This window comes from Sorex fumeus, unplaced genomic scaffold (assembly GCF_029834395.1).
Source record: "Sorex fumeus unplaced genomic scaffold, SorFum_2.1 ptg000047l, whole genome shotgun sequence".
Taxonomy (NCBI): Eukaryota; Metazoa; Chordata; class Mammalia; order Eulipotyphla; family Soricidae; genus Sorex; species Sorex fumeus.
In genome coordinates this window covers 44,354,531-44,380,499 of record NW_026606104.1, presented here as the reverse complement: position 1 = coordinate 44,380,499, position 25,969 = coordinate 44,354,531, and the positions used below count along the sequence as shown (strand labels likewise).

General features: G+C 53.7%; 1 protein-coding gene across 2 annotated transcripts; it reads right to left on the bottom strand.

The window, feature by feature from the left end:
• Positions 1-288: 288 nt before the first annotated feature.
• On the bottom strand, positions 289-25,405 carry SESN2 (sestrin 2). Of its 2 annotated transcripts, none has more exons than XM_056123357.1 (10): positions 25,389-25,405; positions 13,183-13,248; positions 10,655-10,852; positions 10,139-10,321; positions 9,838-10,050; positions 7,910-8,060; positions 7,360-7,478; positions 6,826-7,016; positions 2,675-2,819; positions 289-1,964 (listed from the first exon to the last, which is right to left on the bottom strand). In XM_056123357.1, exons 3-10 carry the CDS (start codon positions 10,796-10,798, stop codon positions 1,878-1,880), a joined length of 1,233 nt encoding a protein of 410 aa, XP_055979332.1. In that variant the 5' UTR covers positions 10,799-10,852; positions 13,183-13,248; positions 25,389-25,405; the 3' UTR covers positions 289-1,877. The 2 variants fall into 2 exon arrangements, with proteins under 2 accessions (XP_055979332.1, XP_055979331.1); XM_056123356.1 differs by lacking the exon at positions 25,389-25,405 and adding an exon at positions 21,342-21,944.
• Positions 25,406-25,969: the final 564 nt, after the last annotated feature.

The window sequence follows — 25,969 nt, the reverse complement described above, 5'->3', positions numbered from 1 at the left end:
ACTGCCCCCCCCAACTATCTATCTATCTATCTATCTATCTACACATATATATATAAATTTTTTCCATGATGCTGGGCCCTTGACAGAGGGTGGGTGATAAGGCTGTACACCCAGGGCCAGAAGTAGACTTCCAGTGGCAACACAGCCAACCCTGCAGTTTCTGGGCACACGTGTCTAGCAGGGTTGGACCAGCAAGCCAAGTCCATGATGTAATCACAATCCCCCGGCTCATGCCGAAAGGTGAACCATGAACCCCAGGAAATGCAAAAACAGTCCATTAACAACAAGTACAAAACAAAAACCTCGGTGAACTTTTATTTCTCATCATACGTAAGTGGTAGCAAAGCCATAGACTTCCAACACTAGACACGCTGCCCATCCTCCAGGGACACTGACAAGACCTCATGGCCCTCCCTCTAGCTCCAAGCCCCAGCGCTGGGGCCCCTTTCGACCTGCTCAGCTTCCCTGCAGGGAGGGCCAATCGCGTCCCCATGCCTGCACGGGTATGAAATGTGGCAAACTGACCAGGGTCCTCTCCTGCCCAGACCAGAGGAGGGTCAGAAGGGGCAGGAGCTGAACCCTCGCCTTCTAGGGGTGGGGCAGAGGAACAGACTAACCACCAGGGGAGTTGGGGAGTCCCAATTCACAGCTTGTTTGCTACAGAAAGTGCCTGGGACAGGCCCTTGGTTGCTGTCCTCCAAGAAATCCAGCACTCAAGGAAGGGGACAGAAGTGGGAGGAGGGGGTCCCGAGGAGGTAGGCAGGAGATTGAACATGGGAGCTGGAGGCTCCCCAGAGGCCCCTGAGGTCCTGTCAGATGTGTGGCTGGTGGCTGTCAGGATGGTCTTGCAAAAATCTGAACCTCACCACGGACGTCACTGAAAACCCATCCGGCCTGCGCTGTAACTGGGGAAATGAGGTCAAAGAGATTTGGCAATGAGGCCGTGGTCACTAGGCCAGTAGCAGGACCCACACAGGTACCGTGGGGTCCCCTACCTCTCCCATGGAGCCACCTAGAGAGGCTCAGCTTTTTGGCACATGTACGTGTCAGGGTCATGGGAGTGCCAGGCTCCACCAAGGCAGGTGCAGCTCTGGGGAGATTTCTCTCCCTTCTTCCTCCTCCTCTCTGGCTTTGAATGTGGTACTGAATTCTGAGGCGTAGAAGAGCCTCACCATGAGGAAACAGGGGCTGCTGCCTCTGTTCAGTAGGCAAAGTGACGGAGACCCCGCACTGAGATCAGCTTTCTCGAGGAGCTTGTTCTCCCCTGGGGCCTTCTGCCACCAGGTCCGGGAGAGAAGGGTCAGAGGGTTAGGGAGGTCAAAGGGACTGACCGGGACAAGGGCAACCAGGAAACAGTGGCCTTCAGGGTGCCCAGAAGAATGGGTGTCGGGGGGGGGTGGGGTCAGACACAGACCAGCTGTGACCCTGACTTTCACATTGATGGGTGAATGGTCGGTGAGAGATAACGGAGTCTGGAACGTGGAGGAAGAAAAGCAAAGCCAATGGAGTGTGAGTCCCGGCGCCGGCGCCCCTGTCTCCTGGGGGCCAGCCAGAGACATCCCGGTCCAGGAAGGGCACAGCATGTGTTACCCCTGGGGCCTAGCAGCTGGCGCCCAACTCGGACTTCAGCCCGTTTTCCTCCCGGTGCCCTCTGCCCTGGCGGTCGGCCTGGTCTGTCCCCAGCTCCCCCAGGCAGAGTTGAGCTCCCCGAGTCCATCTAATGATCCAATCCATTCCAGGGAGAAAAAGCAGGATGTGGCCTGGGGGGCAGCGCGTCACACGCAGGCCAGTCCCCAGAGTGTGTGGTGAGGCGGGCGTGGGAGAGAGGAAGAGGGGGGCTGTTCCCACACCGAGCAGTCCCCAGGTCCGCTCCCGAGTCAGGTCATGTAGCGGGTGATGGCACGGAGGGCGTAGAGCAGAGCCGCTTGCATCCGGGCCTCCAGGAGCAGCAAGTTCACGTGGACCTGGGTACAGGAGTTGAGAGTGGTGTCCCTCATCACCGCCCCCCGCCCAGCCTCAGCCCTCCTCCCTCCTGAGACGGCCGGCCCCGTCTTTCCTAAGGCTCTTGGAACTGTTCAGAGCGACAGCTGGAAACTTCCACCCATCTCCACCGAGACTAATCGTTTCCCGGTCAAAGCCCAGACAGAGCTCCCCCTGAGCCATGTTCAGTTGCAGAGCCAAACGCTCCTGTGCTCATTTCAGCCCCAAGAGGCAGGCAGCAAAAAAGTGCAGAAAGTGGCTGGAGCGAAAGTACAGGAGGTAGGGCATTTGCCTTGCGCATGGCAGACCCGGGTTCCATCCCCAGCATCCTATATGGTCCCCCAAGCACCACCAGGAATAACTCCTGAGTGAAGAACTGCGAGTAACCCCTGAGCACTGCCAGGTGTGACCCAAAAGTAAAAAATAAGCGCAGAAGGGCAAAGCGACTTGCCCAAGGTCAGGATGAGTGGCACATGATGACCTGCACCCAGTCCTCCCAGTCAGGACTAAGCTGGGATGCACATTCCCCTTTACAGGTGAGTCACCGGACTCTGGAATCTGCCTGGAGCAGAGAATCAGGGGATCACAGTGCCCAGGGGTCCTAGCTGGGCGGGAAGATGAGGCCCTGCCCCCTCCTGGCCTCCCCGCACAGGCCAATCTCTTCTGCCGTCCTGCCCCACCGCAGTGGCTGTACCTTCTCCGAATGGCGGAAGTGCCTCCAGAAGAGATTGTACATTCTTCGGGTGGTCTTCTCGGGGTGGCAGGCCACCGTCTTGATGTACACCTTGAGGTTCCGCTCCAGGAGTTGGTTCACCTCCCCGTAGTCATAGTCATCGTACCTGGAGGGAAAGGCCCCGACATCGTCCCTCACCCTCTGCTCCCAGACAGAGCTCTGACCCCTAACCCCCATGCTGCAGAAGGGGGAAGTGAGTGACAAGAAGAGAAAGAAGGAAGGAAGCAATTAGAAGCTCCCTTGCTCTTAGAAAAGAGCTGTTTTTCTTTTGCTTGCCTTGTACCCCACTGATACCCCAGTTCGAATCCCAGGCCCCACAAATGGGTTCCTGAGCAAGGCCAGGAACAAACACCCCTGAGCACCTCTAGGCATGGCACAAAAGCCAGATAAAGCTATTTCTCTTTCTTTTTTGATTCTGCTTCTTCTTCTGTTGTTTTTAAGTCACACCCAGTGCAGTGCTCAGGGCTAACTTCCACTCTGTGCTCAGAGGTCACGTGACCCCCCTGGCTGCACTCAAGGATCACTCTTGGGTTAGTCGCATATAAGGCAAGTGTCCTACTCACTGTACTACCTCTCTGGCCCCCATTTTCTCTCATCAAAAACACCCACAGACACAAGCCACCAGATTTGCCAGGGACCCCCCCACTTCCAGGAATGCAGAGAAGGATACAGTGAATGCTGACCCCCGTGCACGTGTGCATCACACGTGCAATCTTCCAAACAACAGTACGTGATTATAAAGCATCTGTTTCCACCACCAGCCCTGGTTTATTGGCGAAATGTGCAGTGATGTGTCTGGGGTCTCCCCGCTGAGAACCTGGCTCAAACTCTGCTCTGCCTGGCTCCAGTCAGTACCTGTCAGTACACGCCCGAAACATGGGGCAGGGGTAGGCAACTATCTGCCCTGGAGAAGGAAGATGGGTAAAAGCAGCCTGTACTCATTTTACAGAGGGGTTAGCTCAGAGCTGGAGAAGGGAATGAGCTTGTTCAAACAGTAGCAAGTGGCCGACAAATCTAAAAGCCACCTGTGAGGCTGGGAATGACGCTCACGCAGTATAAACAAAACGAGCATGTCGGGGCCAGAGTGATGGGAGAGCGGGAAAGGTGCTTGCCTGGCATGCAGCCTCAACCCAGAGTGGTTGAGGATCCCCAGCACCCCATGTGGAGTGATCCTGAGCACCAGGACTAAGCCCTAAGCACCACTGAGCATGGGCCCCAAAACAAACAACAACTAGCGTCTCTAAGGGCCTAGGTTTAAGTCCTTGTGGGCCCCTGGGCACTGCCAGTGGTGGCTCTCACAACAATATAAATAAGTAAAGGTCACAGGTCCCTGCAGTCCAGTTGTACAGATGGGTGTGGCTGGGTGAGACTGGTTTCGAACTGCGGACAGGTGTGGTGCACCGAGGGACAGCAAGCAGAGACCATGCTGGAGAGCACGCTCCTCAGAGCTGGGCAGGACTAGCCTGGGCCACTTCTCCAGTGCCGTCTATCCCTGGCCTTTCCGGAAAAACTGCTGCCAGCCACCAAGAGGGCAGCCGATTAAGGACCTCTCACGCCACTCAGGAAAATGCGGTTTGCATTCCAACAAGGAACACCTTGCTGGAGGAACACGCGCCTTTTAAGATATTAGGAACCTTTTAGGGGGTGAGTATGAGTAAGCAGTAAAATGAGAGAGCAGAAAGAGGGCTGGAAAGGTGGGAGAAAGACACCCCAGAGAGCCAGGCTGGACAGCTGAGTGGTATGGTGTCTCCTTCACAGGCCTGAGGTCATGGGTTATACCCCTGGAAGTTCCATATGCCAAAGGCGATTCTGGTGATACTGTCATTTGGAATCCCAATACCACAACGAAGTGTGGAATACCTGGTACAACACAACGGCAACTAAAGCAGGGAAGGCCTAGTCACCACGACAACAAAAAGGGAAGGGGAAAGGAGAAGACAGCACGGGCAAGGGCACATGCTCGGCACGTATAAGCCTCAGGTGCGATCCCTGGTGTTGTATACCCCACACACAGCACCATCAGGCTCAAGCACCACTGCACTGCCAGGTTCAAGCCCTGGCTGGTTCACCGGGTATCAGCGGTGGCCCTGAGACCCACTCAGCACTGCTTGGGAGGAAAACTTTAAAATGCCACAGAGTATGGACAAAGTAGAAACTCAGGGAATTGATTTTTCCCTTGACTCTTCTGAATTGCCCACAATGTTATCTGGGATATTTTAAAAATAAAAATGTAATCATGGGGGTGCCAAGGAGATAGTACAGTGGGTAGGGCAGTTGCCTTGCATGCAGCCAACCTGGGGTTGATCCCCGGCATCCCATATGGTCCCCTGAGCAATAAATAAAATAAAATAAATAAAGGCCCTCCCGTTGATCATCGATTTGCTCGAGCGGGCCCAGTAACGTCTCCATTGGAGACTTTGTTGTTACTGTGTTTGGCATATCGAATACATCACGGGGAGCTTGCCAGGCTCTGCCGTGCGGGCGAGATACTCTCGGTAGCTTGCCGGGCTCTCCGAGAGGGGCGGAGGAATCGAACTCGGGTTGGCCATGTTGGCTACGTGCAAGGCAAACGCCCTACCGCTGTGCTATCGCTCCAGCCCAATGCCAGGAGTAATTCCTGGGCGCAGAGCCAGGAGTAACCCCTGAGCATCAATTGGTGCACCCCCAGAATAAAATAAAAGTAACTGTGGGCTAGAGAGGGCTCAACAAGCTAAGCACATGTTTTGCATTCAGAAGCCCAGGTTTGATCCCCAGTACCGTGGTGCCCCAGGAGTGACAGCCAGCACAGAGCCAGGACTAGGTGAGCACAGAGCTAGGTGTGGCCAAAAGATTAATTTTTTAAAAAAGCATAAAATTTCTCTTAATGCTGACAAGAAGGCAATTCACAAAAGGCCAGGTTAAAAATAGGCAAGTTGTAAGATACAGCAATTTAAAAAACCCTAGTTAAAAATAAAAATCAGAAAATACTTCGGTAACAAGCTGTGATAATTTACCACATAGCAGAGACCTGTGCCATGTTTTGTAGAACCTTCTTTATTTTCTAAGCGTTATTCTTTGAGTAAAAAGTTTCTGGCCAGGGGCCAGAGCGATAGTACAGTGGGTAGAGTGCTTGCTTTACACATGGCTTACCCGGATTTGATCCCCAGCACTTCATATGGTTCCCTGAGCCCATAAGAGTGATCCCCGAGTGCAGAAATAATAGTAAGCTCCAAGGGGCTAGAGAGATAGTACAGTAGGTGGTGCATTTTCCTTGCACACGGCAGACCTAGGTTCAGTTCCTGATACCCCATATGGTCTCACCAGGATTGATTCTCAACATAGAGTTCAAAATCCAAATAACTAAATAAAATTTAAAAAAAAAAAAGGTAAGCCCTGAGCACGACCAGGTGTGGCCCCCAAACAAACAAACAAACAAAAAAATTCTGATTAGCCAGTTTCTCTCAATACATCTGAATATTTTCCCATGGTAACATAAATAAACCATTACTGTAATTTCTAATAGTTACATAATATTTGACTGAACTAATATGTCTGAAGTCCACTGTTGACAGGCATTTATATTGACTTATTATGAGTGTACCTGCTACTTAGAATGGAAATGCAAACATTCATTTTCTCATCTGCCCACCTCTATTTAATAATCCTCCTTAATCTGTTTCTCTAACCCTTAATCTGTTTAATCTGTTTCTCTCTGCAGAGAGACAAGTTTGGCTTTGCTTTGGGGGCACTCCTTGTAGTGCTTGGAGGGCAATGCGGTGCTAGGTATAAAACTCGAGGCTCCCACATGCCAAACAGGCGCCCTAGTCCTTTGATCGATCTCCCGGCCAGGAAACAATTTGGCTTTGAAAAGCAGTATAGGCAGGAAATAAGGAAAAGACCAAAAAAAACTGCACAGTTCCAGTAGCACAGCGGGTAGGCTCAGGTGCATGCCTTCTACGTGGCTGCCCAGGGTTTGATCCCTGGCATCCCATATAGTCCCAGGAGCCCGACCAGGAATGACCTTTGAGTGCAGAGCCAGAAGTAACCACTGAATACCGTCAGGTGTGGCCCCCAAACAAAATAAAGGGGCACAGTTGTGACCTCAGAGCGGGTCGTGAGGGGCACATACTCACCTGATGCCGAAGACGCAGTGGATGTAGTTCCAGATGGCTCTGCGGAGCACGGAGGTGTCCACGCCGCTGTGCATGGCGATGGTGTTATAGGTGAGGCTGTAGGCTGCCTGGAACTTCTCATCCAGCAGCTGCCCTCCCTCAGGGTAGAGCCGCTGGATCAGCGAGTAGCCATGGTCTTCCCAGGTATAATCCTAGAGACCGAGGAGCGGTCAGTGAGCAGATCTCGGGGCACTGCGGCCCGACGCCCCAAGCTCCAAACACACCTGGGCTGGCCACAAACCCGTCCCCCTCCCAGGCTTCCTCCTGGCCTGAGCCACTGAGGAGGATGCCCTGTGGGCATGACTTGCTCCCTAGATGCTACCCCGCTCAGACAAGTACAGATGGGTGTCCCCCTTCATGACCGAGGGTTCCCTCCACTTCCAACACAGTCTTTTGAACAAGAGGAGGGCCCGACCCTGTGCACGCCAACTGTTGCTCCTGATTTGTGGCACATCTGATATCACGTCGGGATGAGGACAAGCGGGGAGCGCCTACCTGGGCACGGAAGGTGGGGGGCGCCTGAGCCCCTCGGCGAGTGAAGTCCTCATATCCGAAGGCAGGATCTTCCACAAAGCACAGCATGTCTGGGTGTGGAGAGGGCTCCAGGATGTCCGCTGAGGAGGGCGGGGAAACGGGACAGTGAGAGGCGGCAGGGGGCAGGGACCCTCCTGCCGAGGGACCACAGAGTACCAGGCCTGGGTAAGCCCCTCGCTCCCACAAGCAAAGCCGGAGTCACCCTGAGCCGGGTCTGAGGAAGGAGGTGACTTGGTCCCAAGGGCCCAGAAGACAAGAGCCCTCGTAATAGTAACAGCTGCAGTTTATGGACCAGCTTCTGCAACGCCCGTGGAGGAGGAAAACCCTGAGACAGGCAACGACTTATAGTGGTCACACTGCCAGAAAGGCTGACCGGTGGGGATTCAATCCCATGTCTGTCTGGCTCTACCCACCAAGCTCGGGCTTTTACTTCGCGGGTGCAATGCAGACAAGACAGCTCCTGCCCGGCAGAAACGCTGTGAGAAGGGGGCGGTGGCAGGACCCCGGATACCTGAGGGGGTCACCAGCAGACTCTCGCACTTCTCCAGCTCGAAGCGGCTCTCCATCTCCTCCTGGGACGCGCCCTCGTCCCGCAGCAGGCTCTCCTGCAGCTGCCGCATCCGCTCCATCAGAGTCTCCACGTCCCGCTCGGCCTCGAAGCCCTGGAGCAGAGATCTGGGGTGACCACCTCCTCCTCCGCCCCCCTCAGCCTGGGGCCTGTCCCAGACATCAGGCCTTCCCGAAGGGTCAAGAAGGCCTCTGCGCTGGGCAGCTCCCATGCTCTGTGCTGGGCTGGGAGAAACACCAGAAGCTACAGGACAGACAAGCTCCCCTGAGCATCAACTTCTCTCACAGGCCTGGGTTTCTGCAGGACCTGGGAGGCTGGGGAGATGTTCCAAGGCTGGACCGTGCATTAGCATGAGGGAGCCGGCACTCACTCCCCCCACCCCCCAGCATCGCAGGGTCCCCTAAGCACTGAGCAGAGAGTAGACCCAAGCACCCTTGAGTATAGCCCAAAAACCAAAAGGAAAAAAAAGAAGAAAGAAAACAAAAACACCAGCATTGGGGAGCCGGAGATCATGGCTAAGGGAAGAGCACACACTTCACATGAACAAGGTGCTACGTTCAAGCCCCAGCTCCTCAAAAAGTCTCAGTACTTTTATATTAAAACAAATAAGGGACCAGGGAGATAGTATAGTGGGTAGGGTGCTTGTCCTGGCATGCGGAGGTCCTGGTCATGCTCCCCAGCACCCCTTAGGTCCTCTCCACAGAGGAGTAAGCCCTAACACTGCCAGATGGTGACCTAAAACCAGAATCAAAATCAAGGCCCTACACACTGGAGGGTGGCCCGGGAGATCCTCCCACATCACAGGGCCCACAGCACCACAGCCTTGGGTCGTCTGTCGTACAGGGCCGCCAGCCCAGCTGGGTAAGGATGGAGAGGCGGCTGGAGAGGCATCCAGAGCCCCTGGGCATCATTTGGGGGGGACCCCTAAAAGATAAATCAAGGGGATGACAAGAAGCAACAGATGGGAAGTACCAGCGGTGGTGGGTCAGGTGGCCAAGGGCCTTGGGTGCATCTGTGGTGTAGAAGAGTGGTTTACTGTATATCCAAACCACAGAGGGAATGACACTGAAAGCAGGCGATCAAACGACAGCAAACTTAGCATGTGCATGTTAAGGTGGCAGGCGGGGGGCAGGGGCAGGAGCCTGGGACCCAGGTGGTGGGATTGGTGAGAGACTACAGTATGTCTAGAATTCAACGTAGATGATTTTGTAAATCGCGGTGTCTTAATTGAAAAAAAAGAAAAGTCTTGAGTAACCCCCTGAGCATTGCTGGGTGCGACCACACCCCCCAAAAAGAAAAAATAATAGTAAAATAAATCAATAAAAGTAATAATAAATAAAATTTCAAAGGCAGGGCCACGGATGCGCTCCATAGGAAGCACCTACCCTGCCAGTGTGAAGCCCCGATTCAAGCCACCAAACAGATAAATAAAACAAAGCCACCACATCAAGTAGCAAACGCTCTGCTTTCAAACATGGAGGTTTATTTAAGGAGTATCTTAACTCTTGGTAAAAGCCAGCAGCAGACTCTAAGCCGATGGGGGTATATGCTGGGAAGCCAGCCACAGGCTTATACCCACTCTGAGTCAGGGTCTTCATCCTCATTTCACAGATAAGAAAACAGATTCCTAAGACAAAAATCCTTTTCCTTCCTTCCCTTCGTGACCCTATCTCAGCCCCCCCACCCCGCCCCCTTTTCTCTGCGGGGATCAAACCCAGGTTTGTGCACTCCAAGTTCTGTGCTTCACTGTGAAGCCACATTCCCCAAGCACGCAGGAGCCGGGAAGCAGAGCCATCAACCCAAGGACCAGACACCGTGTCTGCTTCCTCTCCCACCCCACCCCCCAGCCCAGGCCAGAGCCACTGACTTACCCCAAAGTTGTTCAATGAATCCCTGCTGGGGGGGCTATTCCGCTCACTGGGGGGTGAAGGTGCCTGGGGTTCAGGGCTCCCCTCTGGGCCCCCCTCTGGGAGGATGCCGCAGCCGAAGACAAAGGAGGCCAGGGAATGGCAGTGGGTGAGCAGGACCAGGGCCTGGATGAGCTCGGCCAGGGACCAGCTGTGCTCCCCGGTCTTCAGCAAGGCCTGGGGAGCAAAGAGGCCGATCTGTGAGTGCTGGCCCAGCTCCATGCCCTGCCCTGCCCCTGCCCGGGCAGCCTTGCTGCCACCGCACCTGGATGTGCTCCTTGGTGATGAGCCACGGCCGGTGTGCCAGCAGCTTGTTGATCTCGCTGAGTTTACGCAGCTTCTCAGGAGCCCGGTGGAGGCCCAGCAGCCACTCGGGGTCCCCGCCGGTCTGCAGAAACTCGGTCATGTGGGAACCCACCAGGTAGGAGCACTGGTGGCGGGCGGCAGCCTGTGGGAGAGGCCGAGGCTCAGAGCTCTTCTTGTTTTCCCTGCACTGTCCCCCAGAGGCCGGACACGCGGATGCGGATCCCAGCTCTCTCCCCAGCTGGTCCTCCTGCAGGCAGTGCCCGGCCTTCCTTGCACCTCACTTTCCCAATTGGTAAAAGCAGGCACTCATGACCCTTGCCTCAGAATCTTAAAGATGCACAGCCTGGCCCTGCTGCCTCCCCTCTGGGTCTCAGGAATCGCCTCCTCAGACACCTGAGGCCAGGAGCGGCAGCTCGCCGGCACCCCCCCCCCCCCGGGGGTCCCCACCCCTGAGGTCAGGCCCAGGCTGGCTCACCATGATGGCGATGTAATGGCGCCAAGAGCTGGCCAGGGGCCCATCCGTGTGCAGCAGCAGGTAGTGCAGGCGCCAGAAGCAGCTGAGGTAGTCGGGGTGCAGGCCCATCACCACCGCCAGGTTGTCCACCCGGCCTGAGGACATCAGTGCCTCCAGCCCCAGGTGCTGCTCAAGGCTCTCAGGACCCTCCCGGAGGACCTGCCCAGCAAAAGTGAGGAGACCATGTAAGAGGCGAGGGGACTGCTGGTGGATTCCCAGCAGCACAGCCCTAAGGTGGGTAGGGCACCTGCCTTGCTGTCAACAGACCAGGGTCCCATCCCTGGAACCACATGCGGTCCCCTGAGCACTTTCAGGAGTGATCCCTGAGCACAGAGCCAGAAATAAGCTCTGAGCACAGCTGGACGTAGCCCAGAAACAAACACACAAAACAACGCTTGAGCTCAAAATTCTGAACCCGGGAGATAGCACAAGTGATAGAGCATGTGCCTCGTGTGTTTGAGGCTTCGCAGTAGGCCCCCAGCATCTCAATGATACCTGCGGCCCCACCTTCCAGCGATATCTGATGGCCACCCCCCAGCAGGGCTGGGATAACCCCTGCTGAAACAAACAAACAAAAAATTTGGACCATGGCTTTAAATTTATCAGGAGTTGGCTGATTACATACACAAAGGGTAGAGGAAACTTCGTTGGGGGGGGGGGGGGGGCGCTAACTTCTCATTAACTACTAAGGCACCCATATTTAGGAAAGCGGGGCTGGAGCGATAGCACAGCGGTAGGGCGTTTGCCTTGCACGCAGCCAACACGGCTGACCCGAGTTCGAGCCCGGCAAGCTACTGAGAGTATCTCGCCCGCACGGCAGAGCCTGGCAAGCTACCCGTGATGTATTCGATATGCCAAACACAGTAATAACAAAGTCTCCAATGGAGACGTTACTGGGCCCGCTGGAGAAAATCGATGAACAACGGGAGGACCGGGACCGTGACCATGAGGATAAGGAAATACATTTGTCTTTGTTCATTAAAGGCCAAGTAAAAAATACAGTTACGTAAGGAACTTTGGAGGGGCGGGAGGAGAGGCAGAGGAGTGAATAGGATGTTTGCCTTGCATGCACCCAACCTGGGTTCAATCTCCAGCATCCCATATAGTCCCCAAATATTACCAGGAGTAATTCCTGAGTGCAGAGCCTGGAGTAACCCCTAAGCATCACCAGAAGTGATATATATATATATATGTGTGTGTGTGTATATATACATATATGTATTATATGTACATGGGGGGAAGAAATAGTACGGGCTATGGCACTTGTTTATCTTGTGTGTGGCTGACCCCTGTTTAATCTCTGGCACTGCCCAGTCCATCCCCCTCCAGCAGAGCCAGAAGCAGCACAGAACTGGGGGCAGTCCCCAAGCCCCGCTCCCAGTATGGATTCTAACCCACCCCCAAATACATAAATAATAAAAAATGATGTGTGCCTATTCTGGAGTTGTCCTTCTGCCAAGCTCTGACCCAAACATCAGCATCAAAAACACAAGGACTTTTCCTGTTCATTGCTGTACCCCCAGCATCTAGATCAGGGCCTGGTACAGATTAATCATTCAACAGGTATCTGTTAAATAAATGAATGAATGAACTAAGTAGATGAAAGATGTCTTTGTTGAATTAAGGGGAGGGTGTGGGGGGACACGACCAACCACCAAGATGTCGTAAACTATGACCTTGGTTCTGAATGAAGTCTGGAAAAGGGGTTAAATGGTTAAGCAACAGTGACTGTGTGGTGAGGGTGGGCTGGATTAGAAGACAGCAGAGTTTTCTAAAAGTGGGAAACTCATTTGTGAAGGGGGGACCACTCCCAGCCCTGGGGGACCACCTGGTGCTGGGGATTGACCCACGTCAGCCACATCAGACTTTGCTTTTTTTTTTCTTTTTGGGTCACACCCAGCAATGCTTGGGTTACTCCTGGCTCTGCACTCAGGAATTACTCCTGGCGGTGCTTGGGACCATATGGGATGCCGGGGATCGAACCCAGGTCGGCCGCGTGCAAGGCAAACATCCTACCCGCTGTGCTGTCGCTCCAGCCCCATGCTTCTTTTTTTAAGAGGTCACACCTGGGTAATGCTAAGGGTCACCAGGGCAACACCCGGCAGAGTTCAGGGGGACCAGATGGCAGCAGAAATGAACTCAGAAGCATGCTCCAGCACTCCTGAGTCATCTCTCCGGCCCCAAAAAACTTTTTAAAATATATGCACACACCCAGCAGGGTGAGAAGATAAATACAGACATTTCCATCTTTCCAAGGGAGAAAAAGAGGCGAAGTTCTGGGAATCAAGCGTGTTCACTGCCTCATTCTGTCACTGCTTGTTTGTTTGGAGTCCGATTCCCAGCAACTGGGCTTAATCTACCTGCTTCAACCTCATTTGAGCTGTTTCGTGGATTAAACGAATCTGAAACCGCAGCAGCTATTTCCCAAGTCAGGAAGAGCTCTCCCACCCGCCCACGGCCCAGCACCCAGGGTCCCCTCCCAAACTTACCTCCTCCACAGGGATGAAGGCGCTGGGCCCCCGGGGGCCTCGACGAGCCCGGCTCTCTCTATGCTCCTACGAGGACACAACACACTGGTTAGGAGAATGAAAAAAAATGAAGATGACAGCATCTCTCTAGGATGCTCCAACCAAAAGGGCAACATGAACTTTTCTGTTCGCTTGGTTTGGGGTCACACCCTGCAGTGTTCAGAATTACTCCTCCAGCTGTGCTCTGGGATGGAATCCAGGCTTCCTGCAGGCTGTATGCGCTCCTGCAAAGCATGTGCTCCAGCCAGGTTCTGGTTTTGTTTTATCACCCAGTGGTGCTTGAGAGTCACTCCTGGGCTGCTAAGGGAACCATGTGGTACCAGGGATCAAACATGGGCCTCCCGCTTGCAAGCCTGTGTGCAAGTTCTTCATTGTTTGCTTTGGAGCCACATGCAGGGGTGCTCGGAGCTTACTCCTGGCTCTGAGCTCAGGGCTTACTCTGGGTGGGCTTGGGGGACCATATGCAGTGCTGGGAACTGATTGGACCGAGGTTGGCCACATACAGGCAAAAGAGCCCTACCGCCTATACCCGCTCTGTCCACTAACTCCCAGACTCCCACATGAGCTTTTCAAACCATCCTGTTCGCTTACCTTGCATGGGGGAGCAGAGTGAGTGACAGACACCTGTTTTGGTAGGTGGAGAAAGGAGGTGCCCAGCCTAGGCTGAGTTCTCAGAGCCCAGAAGAACCCCAGAGTGCCAGCAAAGGTGGGGTAGAGACAGCGGGAGGAACTATACACAGTCACCTCCCCAAGAGCCCTCGAGGAAGTGTAGAGAACCCCTACCAAGGGGAACCCTAGAATGAGGCGACCAGATACCCTGGATTCACACAGTGCAGCTTCTATCTCTCTCCCTGGCATTTCTTCATCCCTCGCCCTGGCCCTGCCACTGTGTCATCTTATCTGGGCCATTACCCAGTTGCTTCAATGGTCCCCTGCATGACAGCCCTCAGCCCTCAGCTCTCAGCCACCACCTAACAAATTCCAACATCCTCCTGCCTCGGGGCAGAGGAGATAGACTTGGACTTGATGGGTAGTTTCCGGAGAAGCACAGGTTTAGCACTCTTTGTATGCAAGAGGAAAGAATTCAATCCCCAGGACTCCAGGGTCCCCCCAGAGCACCACCTGGAGTGACCCCCAGAGCCATTATGCAGAGCACAGCCCCTGAGGACCTGCCTTTGGGTGTGACCCAAAGGAGGTGGAAGGGGGGGAGGGGCAGACACAAAAGGCGACATCCATCATCCTGCAGAGAGCGGGCCAGCCCATTCTGTCTGTGGCTGAGTTCTCAAAGAGGCAGGGGTTCGGGCTGAGCACAGCTACTCTGACATGCACGTACAGGAGCCTCTTGGGAAACCACAGTCACCTACTCATCAAATCCACTCTAGTCTACAAGAGGGGCTGAGAGAGGATGTTTGGTTTATTCATCTGTTTGGTTCCCTGGGAGGGGAACACTCAGCGCTGGCCTGACCCAAGCCTTGACAGAGGCAGTATCTCTCAACTCTTCCTTCAAATCCAGACTTGGTATCTTTCCCCAGAGGGGCCGAGACTCCAGATTAAAATGTCACCTTCCTCTTGGATGGCTGAGAGTTCCTCCCACCCCCATCTCCCACCCTTGGCAGGGAGGCGGCGCTCTGCAGCTCTCTAAGGCCATCAGGAGAGTTGAATGGCAGGCTTTGTTCGCAGAAGGACCTGTCTTTAAGTCTGAGCACTGAGCCTGGAGTAGCCCCTAAGCACCACCAGGTGGGGCCCCCAAATCACATCAATAAAAGAACATAGCTGCTGAGCATAGTATAGTAATAAACAAGCAAAACAAAAACAAAAATAAAAAAACAAACAGGCTTAGCTGGTTGTGGCTGGAGAGACAGTACAGAGTACAGGAGACAAGGTGCCTGCCTTGCTCATGGAAGACGCAGATCAATCCCCAGCATCCCAGATGGTCTCCCGAGCACCACCAGGGATGTGATCCCAGAGTGCAGAGTCAGGAGTAGCCCCTGAGCCGCCCCGATCAAAGAAAAAAGAAAAATCGAGGAAGTAAACCACACTCCTGGGTAGCTGGTTGGACTCTAGCAGAAAATCCAGGCCCCACCCCCCACCCCCTAAGTGCTCCCAGGCAGCTCCCCTAGGCCTCCAGGCCCTGGGCAGAGAGAGGCTCCCGGGCCTGTCTGGAGATAAGGATTGCTGACTCCACAAACCGCCTCCCCCTCAGGGCGGCTGAGGACAACAGAAAACCACAGACAGGTGGGGTGGCAAAGAGTAGAACAGGGGTTGGGGAGTCCTAGCAGCCTGGGCCCACCTGGGAGCCCCTCAGGCTATGATCTGCCCCAGGAGCTAACCCCGGAGGTAGCAAGGGACCTGCCTGGGGTTCCTCCTCACACTGGCTGCAAGTCTAAGGAGGTTTTTCTCTTTTGGTTTTGTTTGTTTGGGGGCCATACCCAGAGGTTTACTGATTGATCTGTGCCTGGGGATGACTCCTGGAGAGCACAGCGTTGGCCCGAGCAAGGCAAGGAGCTGTCTGCTGCTCTGTCTCTCCAGAGGCTTCCAACAAAGCTTGTGTTTGTTTGGTTTGGTTTTGGGGCAGGGGTTATTACTCCTGGCTCTGCACTCAGGAATTACTCCTGGTAGTGCTGGGGGACAATATGGGATGCCGGGGATTGAACCCCCAAGTCGGCCATGTGCAAGGCAAGCACCACCACCCCCCCCCCCCCCCGCTAGGCTATCACCTCCCCACCCCACCTCCACCCCCGCCCCAACTGCTTGAGCTTGGAGTAATGCAGACCATGGTACCTACTTTCACAGGGTGGTCCTCGGGGGTCCACATGGGCAGAAAGTCGGCACTCAAGCCAGTCTTCATTACCTCATGGTTAAACAAGGGCCTGGTACCCAAGCTGAATCCCTCTGGGAAGTTTTGATTAAATTCTAATGCCAAGGTCTCCTGGCCAGCTGGGTGGGTGACGCCCAGCACAAGTGCAACAGGGACGCAGGCAAAGGGTCTGAGCGGTAACTGGTCACTTTTTCAAGTTTAAGGCACTGGGAATGCTGTGTCCAGGTGGAACCAAACTAATCTGTTCCTTGACAAATAATATTGATGGAATGAAAAGACCACCGGACATTGGACATGGCCGACCTGGGTTCGATCTCTAGCACTCCATAGTCCTGAGCCCCGCCAGGAGTGAGCCCTGAGCACAGCTAGGTGTGACCACACCCCACTGCACAACAGAAGTAAAAAGAAAAGGTCTCAAGTCATCACCGAATTTACAATCCAAATGAAAGAAACTGATGACCAGGATTTCAAGTGTTGGGGTCTATAAAGAATATAATGGGGTAGGAGTGTAAGCAAACTAGGAGGTGGCCTTGAACTGACACTCATATCCTGAGAAGGCAGTAGGACCAGGAGAGACCTAGAGACCAGGATTGAGTCAGAAGGAACAGAAAGTGCAAACAAAACCCCAGAAGCAGAGGTAAGTAGGCCAGAATCAGGGGCTCTGATACCCGGGAGGAGTCTGGCCTCTACCCAGGACTCCAGAAGTAAATGAGATACAGGGTTCCATGCCAAGGCCTTGTACCCGGGGTTCACTATGAATGAACCGCGCGCTCTCTCTCTCTCTGGCCACATCCCAGGGAATCCACCACCTCCAATCACAGCACCTACCCTATTGTGATGCTTCTTACCCCCTTCCTTGTCCAGCAGGGTGCAAAACAATGGAATGGGGGAAGAGAGAGGGACAGAGTGGGGGAGAGAGAGAGGGAAAGGGAGAGAGGGAGAGAGGGGGAGAGAGAGGGAGGGGGGGAGAGAGAGAGAGAGAGAGAGAGCTCAAGTCACTACCATATGCTCTAAGAACCACTGGAAGAGACTCCACTGGGTTTGGCCTGGAAAAAGATATGAGAACTATACAGAGTGATGAAAACCATCCCTTAACTGCTGTCATTCCTGGCAGTGCTGGAGGGGTCCCTGAAATGTCAGGGATCAAACCCAGGCCTCCAGCAACCAAGGCCATCAGTTGAGCTATCTCTACAGCACCCCCATCCCCAAGGTAATTTAATAAAACAGCCACAAGTGGCTAGGGGCTACCATGATGGACTGAGCTGATAATGGCAAGATGCCAAGGGTAGATAGAAGGGGGGGGAGCCAGAGGGGACAGGTGACCTACCCAAGGTCACAAAGCTGTGTGGTGCAGTGGAAAGCCAAAGGCAGCCATTCCTCTAGTTCCACCCAAGGAGATCACCTGGGGCCCCAAGAACAATGCCATCAAGTCGCTCTAGGCTGGGAGGTCTTCAGGGAAGTTGTAAACGGGAACAAACACAGAGCTTGATGGAGGGCTGGGGGCATGCTAAGTCACACAAGGTGCTATTCCAGAGGTTACTCAGGTGGGCAATGTTGAGGGTCCATGTGGCACCAGGAATGCTAGGGACCAATCAAAGCCCACCTCAGGAAAAGCATGCACTCCAGTCCCTTAAGCTAATTCCTGGCCCTGGCTCCTAATTTAGCAGCTCATGATACACTAATGCCTTTAAAATTTATTATTGGTCGTGATGGTTTTTCTTGGTTTGAGGGCCACACCTGGAGACGCTCCGGGGCTACTTCTGGCTCTGCACTCAGGAATTACCTCTGGTGGTGCTCAGGGGTCATATGGGATGCTGGGGATCAAACCTGGGTCCTTGCTGAGTGCAAGGCAAGCATCCTACCCAGCATACTATCATTCAGGCCCACACTAATGCTTTTTTATAGCTCTGCACTTGCAGACAGCACCATCAATTTTTAGGTGATTTCACCCCAAAACTATCGGGGGTGTGTGGGAGTGGGTATCTATTTGCACACAAGGAAAGATTAAGATTCCAAAGATGAAGCACTGCTGACAGGCCAATCTGAGGCTGGAACTCTCCTTCGGCCCTCCAGGGCTCTGCCCACCACCCACATCAGCTTCTGGGAGAAGTTCCAGCCTTTATCCTTGGTACCCGACCCAGAGTCTGCGCTCCCCTGGCACTCTGCCAGCTGAAAGGGCAGGCTTCTCCCCCATCCCAGGGCAGCTGCGGGCTGCTGACCTCAGATATTTGTTGGCTTTACACTTGAGAAGGAGCTCGCTCTACAGCGCATGCAGCAGACCTACCGCCCTCCTCCTCACGACTCTGACCTCGAGAGGGAAGGGGTGAGAGTGCTCCTCATGAGTGCTCTCTTTGGAACGTCCAAACTTGGGTGGGCATCCACCAGGAGCTTTACACCTCTGATCTGGCCAATCCCTCCCAACCACCCAAAGGGAAATAGGTGTCATTATCCCTCCTTCAGAGACAGGTCATTGAGGCTCTCTCCCGAGTCCTGTTCCAGCCTAGGAGAGCTCAGACCTGACTTCAAAGGCTGCAGTTCACAGGGTCAGCTAAGCCAACGAGCTGCAGATGGCAAGCACTCATTAGGCGTTAAGAACAGTGCTAGGGAAGTGACCTGCAGGGTGTTTCCAATCCCGCAAAGAAGAGACAGGAACACCTAATTACACACGGGCTGCTGTGTGATTGGGATCAAGCCCCTGTGGCAGAGAAGGGGGCCTGGAAGAGGCTGTGCAGGGGGCTCGGCTGGTGGGGAGCAGAGGCCTTCCGAAGGGAAGTGAACTTCGAGAAAGTGATTCTAGAAGTCCTGAGCTGGAAAAACTTACTAACAGGACCCGATCACAGCATCCGAGGGGCCCCGACTCCCTGAAAGAGAATATGAGTTAATGGGAAGTGGAGGTCTTTGACTCTTTTGAGTCTCCCCTACATTTGTGTGTGTGTGTGTGTGTGTGTGTGTGTGTGTGAGAGTGAGAGAGAGAGAGAGAGAGAGAGAGAGAGAGAGAGAGAGAGAGATGCTCAGGGCTTACTCCTGACTCTGTATTCAGAATACTGGAGACTGAACTTGGATCAGCCATGTGCAAAGCAAGCGCCCTACCCGCTGTGCCTTCGCTCTGGTTCTCTGACAGCGCACTAGACAATGGAAATTTGCCCACACTACTGTCTGCTAAGGATTCTGCTTAAAGCCCAACATCATTCCAAGATTCTCCTAGAGAATGAGTCGATATCACCTTCCCTTCCCACCTCCAGGCCCTCCATGGAAAGGCCACTACCTCAAAAGCACACTCAGAAAAACAGAAGTTCCTCTCCCCAGATTACTTCCCAACCACTGTCCCAGAGCACGGGGTGCCAACTCTCATCTCTGGTGGGTGAGACAGGCTCAGACCTCCCAATGGGGAGGGGCAGGAAGTGGGACCTATTGCCACCTTCTCCAGGTCTGACCCAGGGAATCTCTCCTGGCATTGGTGCTTCTGCCTCTGCTAGGTCTCAGCTAATTCTCCAAACTACCCTCTTCAAAGATACCATCAAATCCCCAGGGGAGGAAGCTGCAGATGAGAGAGGAGATCACTTGGTCAAAATGGCACTGCCAGTGAGTGGGAGGGTGTGGGCACACACCCAGCCAGCCTGCCCGGGTATCCAAGTCCACTCTGAAACACTACTGCACTCAGAAACCCAGAATCTAGACTCAACACACAGGGTAAGGGGCTCTGAGCAAAAGTTATGGGGGGGAGGGGTTGCAGGCACTGCGGATGTAGCTTAGAGTAGAGCCCTTCCCTTTGTTTGAGCTCAGGGTTTGATCCCCAACAAAACACACATGCATACAATTCAAGTCTGTTTTTTAAAAAGTCACACAAGGGACAAGGAGGGCTTTCACTGCCTGCTCAGGGCTCCGAAGCCATGGTGGAAGGGTAAACAACAGAAAATCTAGGACACAAACCACTCTGAAAGCAGGAAGGGGAGGGGTGGGGCTCAGAAGTGGGCAGCGGTTTTCCCAGGGTCACACAGCTTTGTCTCACTCCCATCCCCAGCACCGGACTTGGGCACCCTTGCTCCAGGGCCTCAAAATTAAAGGAAGGAACCAGACCCAGCTGTGCTACCCACTGAAGGAGGGAGGAGCCAGTCACCAGCCTTCCAGTGCCTCAACATTCACAGCCCCTGAAACGGCTAACTTCAGTCCTGAGGACTCAGAAAAGACAAAACTCAGCGCCAGTTCTCTAGAACAAGTTTTCTTCAACTGTTCTCCACAGCTGGCCCATTTTCACTTAAGAAACTGTTACTCAATCCAGCACATATAGGTATCATGGGCAAGAGAGATGCTCACTGCATGTGAGGCCCAGTGAAGCCGCTGAGGACCGTTGGATGTGGTCCAAAACGGGAAAAAAAAAAAAAACAGGTCCACAAGTCAACCATTGAATACACAACAAATCATAACGAAATTCACTTTGAAACAAAAAAAATTCAGAGTTACCCACCTTTTTTCAAAACAACAACAACAAAAATCTTTAATTTCCAGACCCTGGAGCAAGGTCCCAACCCACAGCTGAAGCAGCTCGGGTCTAGTAGGTGCTCAATAAAAAGGTCAGCAAGCCAGGATGGGTGACTACCAGCGGATGGGTAGGGGAGGGAGGGAGCGACCAGAACCCGGTTCAGCCTCACTCCCCGTCTCCCTGTGCAGGAGCCACAAACTTCTGGACCTCACGCCCCTGGGCAGCGCGCAGTGTAGTCGGCGCGGAGCTCGGGGCGCCGATCACAGTCCCCGCCTCCCCGAGCGCCGGCCGCCGCCGCCCCCCCTGCCGCGCACCCGCCGCTGGCCCAGGCCCGAGTGCCCGCGCCCCTCCGGATGCGGGGTGCAGGTGGAGGGAGGCGTCGAGCCAACCATCGCTGGCCAGTCCCAGGTGCCCCGTCCCCCGCGCTGGGGGGCGGGGGAAGTGGGGGCGACGGACCCCATCAAGAGTCCAGTGCCCGGCAGCCCCAGCCGAAAGGAAAGGACTCTGCGGAAGGGGGCGGGGAGAAGTGGTCGAGCTGCCGCCGCGGCCGGGATTTGCCTGGACAAGACGACTCTCGACTCGAGCCCGGAGCGCAGCTAACCCCGAGAGGGAGCCCCGCTCATTGGCCAGGAGTCCGACGGAGCCTCGGGGGTCGCCACCGTCCCGGGTGTGTGTGTGTGTGTGTGTGTGTGTGTGTGTTGGGGGGGGGGGGGTGCGCGCAGAGCGCCGCGACCGCCAGTTGATGCAACCCCACTGGCCGATTACGCGCTGCGCCCCTCCCGGGCCGGGTGGGGGCCCGAGGGGGGCGGGGGGCGCGCTCACCTCTCCGGCCCCGGGGCCGCCGGCGCCCCGGGAGATGGGCAGGTAGGTCTGGAGCTCGGCGCGGCACTCGGGGTCCGCCACGATCATGGTGCGCGGCAGGAGCCGGCCGGGGGCTCCCCGACGACCCGCGCAGCTGAGGAGGGTCTGGCCGGACGCGCTCGCCGCGCCGAGGCTCGGGGGGCCGCTGCGGAGGCGCGAGAGCCCCGGGGGGTCGCTCGGCTTCCAGAAAAGCCCCGGGGGTGGCGGGCAGGCGACGGCGCTGGACTCTCCTCCCGGCGTCCGGCTTCGGCAGCGGGGCTGCGCGCGGCGCGGGGCTTTTCACGGCCCGGAGCGCCTCGGAAGTCCGCAGTGGCGAGGGCAGCTCGGCGCCCCGGCGCTGCTCAGCATCCCCGCCGCGGAACTGCCCGCGTCCGCCCGGCTCTGACACCCGCCGCCCGGCTCTGCCCGCTGCGGTCCCCGGGGGAGGGCGGGGACACAAAAGCCCGGCGCGGCGGCCAATGGGAAGCCTGTTTCCCGGGGGGGCGGGGACAACGCCTCCCTTCGGAGCCCGCCGCTCGGCCAATCGGCGCGGGAGGCTCCCGGGGATTCTGGGAGCTGTAGTCAGGCGGCGGCGAATGCTGCAAACTTTTGCAAAAAGGCTTTAGTCAGAGGGTTGGCAAATCCCCCTCCGAGAAGGGACTGCCCGGAGAGTCATTACGGCTGCGTGATGAAACGGCACTTCGTCTCGGGGCTGGGCCAGGGAGCGAGGTGTGAAATCGCTCTCGCGCACGTTCTGCAGCTTTTCAGGTCCTCGGAGCGGCCGGTTGGGGTTTGGAGAGGTGGTGCCAAGGATAGAGATCATTGTCGGATCAGCTGGGATCCCGGGTCCCAGGCCTCCCGGGAGGATTTCCACCTTAAAACGCAGCAGACACTGGGGATCCACCTGATTGGAGGAGTTTCTGGAAACATTCAATGCAACGTTTGTTCTTGGCAACCTCGGGTCTAACGTCAGTCCCTATTGCGGCAGTTTTCCAAGTCTGCTCTCTTGGGCCTCCAGTGTTGTGCTCTCAATCCTGCCACAACTTTTCTAGGAATTTGGTGGCAAGGTGTTCTGCTGGGTCTTTTCTCACCTCTCCTTTGACTCCTCTTCCAGAGGGCTGGTTTCCTAGTTGTTTTTATTCCTCACCACACATGCTGCCTCTCTGATCTCATCCATTTCCTCACCTTCACCCTCCATTTGGGCATAAAAGTTACTTCCAACAGCGCTTCAACCCTGGATTCCTGTCTGTCCTCTTCCCTCTTTCTTCCCGGCTTTCCTGCAGAGCTCTACATTAGTTCTGATTTTATTAATTTTTACATTTTGTTAATGTAATTTTGGTTGTGGTTTTTTTTTTTTTTTGCCTCACCCTGAAGTACTGGGGCCTACTCCCTGCCCAGTGCTTCGCCAGCTCCTCGGGGGGTTCCCTGAGAACCATGCATGCATGCTTTGCTGGAAAAGGAAGCAAGGGTCAGGGCAAACGCCTTAACTCTATCTCTCTGGCCCTGCTTCAAATTTAAAGTCATTGTTTTCTCTGGATAGCGAATACTGGCAGGAATGAAGATGATCTCCAAGATCCCCCTCTGAGACTTTCTGAGTCTAGGTTTAAAATTCCAAAGATGACCCTCTTGACTGGGCCTCCTACCCCCAGGCTAGGAGAAGGAAATTAATCTTAGGCTCTGCTGCATTTCCAAGGCTCATGGGGCTAAGGCTGGATTATAGCACTATCACACTTTACCGCTATTGTAATTGTCTGTGTGCTTGTCTTATCTGCCCCTTTTGGTTATAAGCTCCTTGAGGGCAGGGTCCAATCTTGACATCTTGTTTTCAGCCCGATGCCACCTAGCACAAAATGTCCTGCCAATAGTATGTCCTTGGTAACTGAAACTTCCTCAGAATGAAATTCCTCTCTTTTAAATCAGGTCTAGTTTAATTTTTAAAATGTACTACCGATGAGGCTGGAGAGATAGTACATCGGGTAGGGTGTTTGCTTTGCACACGGCCAACCCAGGTTCAGTCCTTGGAACTCCATACAGTTCCCAGAGCCCTGCCAGGAGTGATAAATCCCTGAGCTCAGAGCCAGAAGTAAGCCCTGAGCACTGCTGGATATGGCCCACAAACCCAGGAGGAAAAACAAAACAAAACACATTTACTCCAGGGGGGCTGGAAAGATAGCTCCAGGGACTACATCTGGAGATCTGAGGAGCTTGATCCCCAGCATCACATGGTCCCCCAAGCCCCTCTGGCAGTAGCCCTTGAGCCTCTCCAAGTGTGACTCAAACACAAAACAAAATAAATTTACTCTGGGGGCTGGAACTGTGACTCAAGTGGGAGAAGCCTTGGTTCAATCTCAGCATCAGCCCTCCCACCACCCAAAAAGTAAGATATAAAGATTTACTCTATAATGTCCAGGATGAAAAACTTTCTACTAGTACTTTATTACCTACCAAAAAAACCCCCACAAAACCCTAGATTGACAAAATCTGCAAGATTTGCCTCAATTTACCTATCTGATCCAAGCACCTGCCACATCTGTTATTTGTTCTGCCAGTACTTCTTCCAGTACTTCTCTGAAAATCTCTAACCTCTGAAATACTTCCCAGCAGTCAGTACCTCATGGAATTATGGCCTGAATGAAGGCTTCAATATGCCATTTCATACAGGAAGTGCTGCTTCTTCAGTTTATCTGAAAGTAACCTCCAGTCTCCTGGAGACTGGAGGTTTCTGGTATTCAGACTTAATGCAGCCTTGTCGTATCTATATGTCTTACCCCTTCCCTCCCATTAACAAATAAATGTTATTGACAACTTTTGCAAAATGAGGAAACTTGATCTCAGAAAGGGAAAACTTCATGTCAAGGTCATGCAGTATCTTCTTTTGCCTGCAAAAGGCTGTATCAGCGCTCCTTTTAGGCAGGAACTGTGTCTGATAGTCCAATGTGTCCGTTGTTATCATGTAGGGAGTCCTTGGTAATATTTTTGAATCACTGACTATAAGGTACTCTGTAGATAACTCTTCAGAATCTTCTTCAGGGGAGCAATTGAAGCATTCCTCAAGGGTTCACTTGTAAATTGTGAAACACACTCAATTTGTGGCACAATCTCCAAGGAAAGCTGGAAGAGGTACAGATATGACCATTTGCAAGCTCCAACATCAGTTCAGGTTTCATCTTCTTATCTCATGTTATTCGTGCCACAACCTGGTGAAGTAGGCATATGAGTTTCGTTCCCCATTCCTCCACTTCCCCATTACCCCTGCCAGAGAGATCCAAATCCAGGGCTTCATGCATGCAAAACAAATGCTCTACCACTGAGCTACATGCCTAGCCCTATACTCCTTTTGGACAGAAAAGCAAACTGAACAGCGGGCAGAGCACTTGCCTGGTAAGTGGCTGATCGGGGTTCAATCCTTGGCATCCCATATGGTCCCCGGAGCCCCTCCAGGAGTAATTCCTGAGTGCAGAGCCAGGAATAACCCTTGAACACCACTGGATGTACCCCCTCCCTCAAATGAACTTAATATAATATATTGAATAAAGATTTAAACCTAACAGGAATGACTCAAAACAGGAATTTCACAGTACCCTGATGAGAAAGGCACTGAATATGTAAAAAGCAGACCCACCAAGGCACTGGTATGCAAAACAGAATTCCAGTACAGTAATGGAGAGCAGGAAACATAATTGTCAAGCGACCTATAATGATGGACCAGCACACTCTTTATAGGAGAGTCTCTGAAAAGCCTCATAGGCATCTGAAAGTGGCTGAGGACAGCTGAATTGAACAGAAAGGAACCGGTGGAAAGATGAATCAGTGAACCAGGTCTCTAGCAAACATGCTGGTCAAGAGCCTTGGCTTTCTCCCCTCCCTCTCAGTAAGCACTTACTGACCATCAAACCTGAGCCAGGCACTTGGCTGGGTTCTGGAAATGTAGTGGTGAAGCCTGGAAGCCCACTGAGGCTGGGCCCAGTGACCCAGGAGGAGTTGATTCCTCGCACCTCCCCCCCACCCCTCCGCCAAACAACCCAGCACCTGGTATTTTGGTTCAGTTAAATTCTCCACCTCCTGTTGCCATTCTCTCTGGACTCTTGCATCAGCTATGTTGAGGCCACTGATTGGCTGAAGCTTTTTTTTCTTCCTCAATCACATTCCAGTTCTGAAGATACATCTAGATTAGATATATAGGATTTGAAGTGGTTTTTTTTTTTTTTTTTAAGTTTCCTTGGTTTCAAGCCCCTTCAAGCGATTTAAACCCTAGTGGGATTTTCATCAGTCTTTTAAATTCTCTGTGAAAAATGTAAAATCCTAATTTCTGGAACTATTTTATCATGATAGCCCCGACTTTACTTGGGGGCTGTGATTTATTACCCCATATATTATTTCCTGGGTCTTTTCTGTATTGTTCTAGCCACTCCTCCACTCCCATCATAAAAAAAAAAAAAATTCCTGCCTTGGGGGAGCTTTCAGGAAAGCAGACCAACTCCAACTGGTTTGATAAGGCCAAAGCTAACTCACGGTGACTGACTCTTTCGCACATCCATTCATTTAATTACTGTGTTCATTACGTGGGCACTGTGCTGGCTGCTGACAAGCCTGCAGCTGTAACACTGCAC